This window comes from Apis laboriosa, unplaced genomic scaffold (genome assembly GCF_014066325.1).
Source record: "Apis laboriosa isolate Shangri-la unplaced genomic scaffold, ASM1406632v1 scaffold93_cov139, whole genome shotgun sequence".
Taxonomy (NCBI): Eukaryota; Metazoa; Arthropoda; class Insecta; order Hymenoptera; family Apidae; genus Apis; species Apis laboriosa.
This window is the reverse complement of record NW_025224820.1, coordinates 85,584-94,203: the sequence shown is the minus strand read 5'-3', so window position 1 is coordinate 94,203 and position 8,620 is coordinate 85,584. Positions and strand designations below refer to the sequence as shown.

General features: G+C 20.2%; 1 protein-coding gene across 2 annotated transcripts in view; it reads left to right on the top strand.

Annotated features, from left to right (window-relative positions):
• The first annotated feature begins 530 nt into the window (after positions 1–530).
• The window catches only part of LOC122719669 (4-coumarate--CoA ligase 1-like), a 20,843-nt gene continuing 12,753 nt past the window's right edge, over positions 531–8,620 (top strand). The window contains exons 1-4 of one of the 2 annotated variants that reach the window (XM_043945674.1): positions 531–576; positions 680–808; positions 3,218–3,425; positions 6,279–6,757. In XM_043945674.1, the coding sequence (XP_043801609.1) occupies positions 547–576; positions 680–808; positions 3,218–3,425; positions 6,279–6,757 (846 nt within the window). In that variant the 5' untranslated portion in view covers positions 531–546. The remainder of the gene's footprint in view (positions 577–679; positions 809–3,217; positions 3,426–6,278; positions 6,758–8,620) is intronic. The other variant, XM_043945675.1, reaches the window with a different exon arrangement.

Below are 8,620 nucleotides of genomic sequence, written 5' to 3'. Positions count from 1 at the left end.
TATTCAGTAATAATCATATATACATACTCTTATGTATGCACACACATACATATATATATATATATATATATATATATATATAATTATTTAATATAAAATATTTTATTAATATTTTTAAAATTAAAAAAATTAATATTTTGAAAAATATATATATATAAATATAAATGATAATATAAATAAATATAAAAATAAATTCATGTCACTAAAATATTAAAGTTTAAAAAATTGTAAGAAATATTTTATTAAAAAACATTTTTATTAAAAAATAAAAATAAAAAAATAATATTTGATTTGAATTATTTATTATCAACAAAATATAAATTATTAATATTATTAACAAAGAATTTTATTACAAAAAATTAATGCAAGTCATAGTATTATAACATACAGATCGAATATGAGGAGGGAGAACGACATATATCAATAAAAAACTTGCAAAATTTTCCTTGTTGCTTAATAAACATCAAATACTTGTAGTGCTTTGTTCGATAAATTAAAATCAACTTATTCTGATTTTTTAGTGTAATTTTTATAACAATCATCAATATGTGCATCGATGAAAAGAAAGATAGTAATGTAAGACATATAAAGAATATATAATTCACAAGTATTTTTGACTTTTTTTCAGTATATATTACTATGATTTGATTATATTATATTACATTATATTTTTAATTAGACAGAATTAATGTTTACAATCGAAAACAACGTGCTGAAAGGAAGAGTGATATTGAATGATAATGGATATACTAGCGTAGGGAAATTAATATTCGACACTTTTAGAAGCAAACCAAACTTTATTTGGCAGGTATATTTTTGGTTTTGAATTTATTTTATATAAGATATTAATATATTTATAGGATATTTTTGGAAGATTAATTCTAAAAATTGAAACAAATACAAAAATGTTTATTAAGGCTTATATTAAATTATAAGAAATTAAAATTTGCATTAGATAGAATAAAATGAATGAGAGTCTTTTTGTTATTGCTATCTATTGCATTCTATTTTTCCCTCATTTTATCTAATGCGACTTTATTGCTTAAAATCTTAGTAAATAAATCTTAACAAAGGAGCTTTTTTTTGTATATTAATTTTTATATTTATTTTCGTTATTTATTTTTACTTTTAGAATCGGTCCTTTAAAATCCTTTTGATATTGAATATATTAATTTTTATTCAATTATTTAGCAATTTTTTTTATCGTTTGAATGTAACTAATTAAGTAATATTAGTTATATTATTTTTTCTTTTAATATAAACAATTCACATTTAAGAATTCAAAGAATCTAAAAGCAATATTCAATTTGATTGCATACTTAGAATAACATGCTTGAAATTGAATGCAAAAGATTTAACAAAGATATTTAGAATGTTGATATCAGTGATGTCTGAGAGACATCTTTGATAGAGTTAAGATCATATACATGTTAAATATAATGCAGAAAAATATTTAATATAGAAAATAAAATATAAAAAGATAATAATGATTAAATATAAAAGATAAATTTAATCATTAAAATAATTATTTTTGTTTACAATTATGTAATGTATGTAGTATAATACAATAAAGTATGTAATATAATATATTATTAAAAATTAGAATAATTAGAATTAATTAAAAAATTAGAATTAATTATTTAGAATACAAAAGTTCTTGCTAATTTCTAATAAAATAATAAAATAATAATAATAAATTGTAAAAATTAATAATTTAAAGAATTTTTTTCTTTTGCATGTTCAGTTGGTCTTAGTTTTCGAAATATTTGCTACGTATACGTTAGCTTGATTATCATTCTCTTAATATAAACACATTATGATAGCAGACAAATAAAATGTATAACGATGAATTAAAACATCTACTTGGTTATAGAGTATGAGCTTAAAATATCTCAAATCAAAAAGTGGATATTCCGCGAATTCTTCTAATCGAAATTACAAATAAATATCAATATCAAATATAAATATCAATATATTTTTAATATTTATAATTTCGATTATTTTATATTTTATTTTTGTATTCTGCAAAAACGATTCGAAGAAGTTAGGAGAAACATGTGGATGCTATTTTCAATGGAGTTTCAGAATATTTATATTTTTTGCATCATTATTTTATTTTATTTTTATGGATTCTGCAGATGTTTGTTTTACAATTTTCTTATAATTGCAATATTCTTATCATTATATCAAATATTAATTGGTTTAGTTATTTCACTTATTTTTATTGTTGCATAATCGCTATATTTTCTCTTTTACAATGAGTATTTGTGAATTTATAAATTTTATTTTTAAGTAATATATATTCTATTATTTCGGTAAAATTTTAATAATTAGTAAATTATGTTTGGAAATTGTTATTTTATATTAGATTTATACTTATACTAAGTGTTTATGCCAAATCTTATATATATATATATATATATATATATATGTATATACTTTTTTATCTAAAATATGTATTTTCGTTTTCAAAATAGTCATGATTAATTATGTTATGGACTTGTTCAATTGTGCGTTTCATTCAATTTCTAAAGTCAACTGATTCGGTATTAGCTCTTGATTATCTTATAATTTTAATTAGAATTATTAAGAATATTTTTTCTAATAATTTAAATATTGTTAGGAAAGAAATCAGTTTATATGAAGAAAGTGTATGTTTTTATTTGGCTTACATTATTATTTCTAATTTTCATGTAAAATACTAGAAAAATTTGGAAAAATACTAGATTCTAAAAATAACGTTGAATATTACAATAATTTAAATTTGATTTTCTGAGAATTCCTTAAATACTAGTATATATTAAATACTAGTATTATTATATGATAATGAAATATAATAATGAAATATAATTCTCTATTATATATTTTGGATAGTATTATAATCTATTATATTATAAATAATAAATAAATGACAATCGTATGTTGACATTTACATTATCATTTGTTTATATATATTCGATGAATTTATAGCAATCTTTTTTTGCAAATAATTCAAAACTAAAATTAATCATTTATTATATAGAAAAAATTTTAAATTTTATATAATATATATAATATATTTAAAAATTATCAAAATCAAAGATGAAGTAGTTTTTTGCAAATTCATCAGAAGTATAAAATAAAATTGAAAAACTACATTTAAAGATTCTATATTTGGAAATAGCTTTTTGACTTTGATTTTTGTCCAACCAGTTATTCAAGTAATCGAATTTTTTAGGTTGACGCGATTTCAGGAATCGAAGATAATTTTTCCGATATATGCGATCGGACAATAAAATGTGGACTTTGGATGCAGAAACATGGAGTGAGAAAAGGAGATATTGTCGCAATCTGTACACACAATCACCGCGATTGTATAATTCCTTTTCTTGCTACACTCTATCTAGGTGCCATTGTCAATCCATGGGATCATCTAATGAACATTGGTAAATCTTTAATCATAAAAGACATTTAAATAACAAATTTTTTAATTTACAATTGTCTTTTTTTTATTTTTATATTATTATATTTAACAATATTATATGATGAAATATATAAAGACAAACAACTTGTTGAATATCTATCTCTTCATGAGTTTTAATAAGTTTAAAAAAATGTTGTTGAGATATACACATAAGAAACATAAGAAAAGTCATAAAAGAATGATCGGATCCAAATAATTAAAAAAGTCGATATAATGTTAATCGATATATATGTTTATTATGAAAAAACATATTTTTATTACAATATAAACATCATAAATATGTGATCTTACATTGATTTCTGAATAAATCTAAATCAAATCTAAATCGGCTAATTCAATGTAATGTAGAAAATATTAAATATTATATTNAATATTTAATATGATAATGTTCTTAATAATATGTTTCAAAATTATAAAAATCATTGAAGATGTAGAATTTTTTCAACAACAACAACAAGTTGTTGTCAATGAACAAGTCATCAAAGAAAATATTATATTAATTAATTATCGATATCAAGTGCAAATAACGATAAGAAACATTTTAAAAATAGTTGATTTTTTGAATTTAAGATCAGTCAAAAGATTATTAATATTCCTTTTTTATATCAGATATGTAATAATGAATATAATATATCTACAATACTGAGATTATAAGTTACTGACGAATCAAATTAGTTCATTGCCTCGAATCACATATCAAATTCTCATTATTAATCCATCATATCTATAAATAAATCGCTGAAAACAATCGAAATAAAATAAAGCAATAAAGCGAAAGAATGATTGGAATGCAAAAAATAAACGTAAATTCAAAATATCAATTATTAACACAATATCTGTTTCTTTTCTATCGAATCTTTAAGATAAAAAAGAAAAAATTTTCTCATTTATATACTATAAAAAGAATTTAAACCTGTTTAAATTTTTAAATTTTTTCGTTACATTTAAAAATTTCGAATAATTTTCATAATTGATGTAATAAAAAGTTATATAAGTGTTATAGTTTGAGAAAAGAATTGTAATTTGAAACCATCATACATCATCAAATTTTTAATTTACGATTAATTTTTAATTACGATTTCATATATTTTCTGCAGAAAAGTTTTACTTCTATACAAATGGGCCTGGAAGGGATTATTGGAACTAGAAACTTAATCTTTTTACCTATGTATTTAGTTATGTGAATGCTTGACAACCGATTTTTATACGGTACATATGTATAATAATAAATACAAATTGTAAATTTTTAAACTCTTTCAATTTAACTTTGAATAATGGAAATATAGATCATTGCTTGGATGTAATTTATTATAATATTAAAAATTTTTTTATGACTTTCTACATATTTAAATATACTACATACTTATAAACTACATACTTTTTTTCAATGAAAAATTTTTAATTGAAAAAATATCAAATTTGAGGTATTCATTTTAAACAAACTAAAAATTTGAGGTGAAAAGAAAAGAGGAAAGGACGTTTGAATAAAATTTTAATTTCAAATCTTTATTGTTATAATTTTCGAAATATTAAAAAAACTTTTGCTACAATACAATAAATTTTGTTTATATGTGCATATTCTTGCAATGTATATTAGCATGGTGTGATCATTTTTCTATTCTATAAACATATCGTAATTATATAATATATAAATAGCATTCAAAATATAACAAGTAGATCAATTCTATTTTTTTATAAGAAAAATCTATTTTCTTATAGATTATAATAAAAATTTCTTATAGATTATAATTATAACGATAGATAGAAAATATTATTATTCATTGTCAATTCCATAATTTCGATTCTTCGAATCTATAGAATGTCTAAGTGAATTTGAGATATTTTAAGTCTCAAAGTCATAATTTATAAGGAAATAGGAAATCGATTTATACATTTGCTATTCGCTACAATGTGTTTATAGAAATAATAGATAAACAGTCGCAATTTGACGCATACATTACCAATATGCACATATAGATAAAATTTAATGTATTATATCAAAAGTTTTTTATTAATATCTTGAAAATTAATAAAGATTTGAAGTTAAGGTTCTATTCATTTAACTCCTTTAATGTCAGGATTCCCTTAACTCCTTTAATGTCAATCAAAAATGTATGCTTTTCAAATACAATCATCAAACTATAATATTTAAAAAAACATTAAATTATATAAAAATAAAGCTGCATTTATAATTATTTTGCATTGTTTTATATTTCATTTGAAATTAAAATTCGAAATTATCACGAATTAATTATAACGAATTAAAGCTTAACACTTTCGATTTTCAAAAAGAAATTTAATTTAATTAAATTAAAATAATTAAAAAATTATTTACTTGTATTTTTAGAAATATGTGATTATATTCGACATACATATCTCGTGGAATTTTTAAATTGTTTCAATTTAATTTTGAATTTCAATTATAATTTATTTACGATTATCAAATTATACGATTTTTACGATATCTTTTTTAGAATAATCTATGCAAAAATATTTGCATAGATCATAAAATAGTATAGTTATATATAGTTTGACTTGATTCTAAAAATTGATAAATTGAAAATCATTGAAATAAAGAAAAATGTATATGTAATTTATATACAAATTATCTGATTTAAAAGCAATTATTAAAAAAGAAACATCAAGATATAACAAGAATCATATGTTAATAAAGGCAAATAGAAAAAAATTATATTAATTTAATAATCATATTATAATATATATATAATATATGTAATTATATATATTTAATATATTTCAATTATGAAAGATTTCAATTATATAGTTTCAAAATAAATGAAATATAACTTTATAGATATGGCACGACATTTTATAACATTATCTCAACCAAAAGTAATTTTCGTGAATGAGGGATCAGCGGAAATCGCACTGGAAGCGGCGAAAATTGAACTTCATCATACAAAACTGGTGTGTTTCGGCTATTATCCTGGCACAGTGCCTTTTTCAGAGACATTGAAATATCATGATAAATCAACTATAGCTAATTTTCAATGTACTGATATTGACGATCCCTCACATACTGGTTTGATCATCTTTTCATCTGGAACAACGGGTATGCCTAAAGGCGTACAACTTTCACATAAGTCAATTTTGAATATTATGGAACTAAGGGAAGGTTTTCCTTATGGTATTCAAGTACAATTATGGTTTACTCCTTTGTACTGGATCAGTGGATCGTTGCTTAATCTCAAAAGTATTTATTTCCATATCAAAAAAATAAGTGCACCAGAATTCAATGAGAAGATTGCTTGCGAAATAATTGAAAAATATAAGGTATTTATTAAGAATTTTATTATTAATTCAATTTATAATACATAATATAATATACATAATATACTCAACGAATTATACATATATATTTTTTGAATCATAAGATGTAAAAGAAATCTTTAAAAAATTTAAAGTTAAGAATAAATTATCATGTCATTGTAATACAATTTCTATCAAATAAAATGATAGCATATTTTAAAATTTTCTCAAAACTCATTTTCTCAATATAATTTACATATACAAAATATCTCAAAAATATAAGAAGAATTCTGAATTAATTTCAATTAATATTTTCCTTTGCAAAAATTTTACAGTTTTGTTAATGAATTATTAATAAAAAATTGACTAATCAGGAAACATGTAATCTCGTAACTATGACAATAGCAATTATATGCCGTCGAACAGAAACAATATGTGGAAGTATGTTGAATAAATTTTATATAATAAAATAAAAATTATTATATATAAATTATATATTGTTATTATAAATTAGAGATAAAATTTTATTATCAATAAAAAATTATATTAAATTATATCACAAATAATCAATAAATTATAAGTTATAAATATTCAACATAATTTCTTCGATATATATATATTGTTTCGATTTATTTTTATATGCTTGGCGATACATAATTAACACTGTCGTCACTATTTGACTAGGCTATGCGTTCCGTAATTAGTTAAGTTAAGTTAGTTAAGTTAAGTTATAAAATAATAATAGAAATTTTTACAAAAAACAATATTGCTTGAAATTACGTTAGAAATCTCTAATTTACGGATGTTCCCACATTTTTGGGATATCTTATACTCATATAAAGTATTCTCTTCTTAATAATATCGAAAAAAATCAATTATAGTTAACAATTTTTTGCCGAGATATACCATTTTAAAACTTTGAAATTCTTTTATTTATCTTTAATTTGATGACAATAAGAAGGAAATTTACGATTCAATTTAAGATAATTATACGCATTTGAGATTCGAATTTATTTTCTTCAAATAAGAGATTCGTAACACAAAAATATGTATTTATGATTCTTCTTACATTAAGAAAAATTTCAATAAATCTTTATTTATGTGAAATAAAAATAGAATAACTTCAAAGAGATATATTTATAAAAAAATACTCAAGATAAATCAAAATTGAGTATATATTATATTATCAACTACATTTAAACAAATTTTTAGTCCAAATTTTGTCATTTAGACGACTTTTTGGATCATTTCTTGGAAAATCACGATCATTTTTCAGAAAATGAACAATTTTTAAAATAAAATTATTAAAATTTTTAAAATAAGTGATAAAAAAAAGAGTATTATTTTTCTTGATAAATTTTTTAATAATTTTTACATGTTTTAGATCATTTATATTGAAATATTTAAGTAGTTTCTATTATTTCTGAATTTTTTAATTAATGGAAATAAGTTTTCGTATAATATTTTTATATTTTGTTACTTAATATATTGTCAAACTATTAATTCTTCAATTTTTATATTATGTTGAAACAATCCCACAACATAATTTAAATAATAATACTTTATTTTTTCTTCATACATATTATTATTGTTTCTATTCATTCGACTGAAATTCAAATTTAAATCCATCGCTCATTATAAACTTTCAAAATATGACCGACTTATTGTAGTTCTCTTAATACTTAAATATTTTTGAGCATTTCTTTCTGAAATATATAATTTCTTTCTAGATATTCTACCTTATAATCCAGTTTCTTCAAGTAAAATGTGATTTTACTTGAGTGATTTCTATTTTAATTCTTTTCTCTATTTTGTTTTATCTCTTTATCACTAGTAAATGAAAAAAAAATTTTTTTTCGGTACAATGTCTTGATCCTGATATAACGA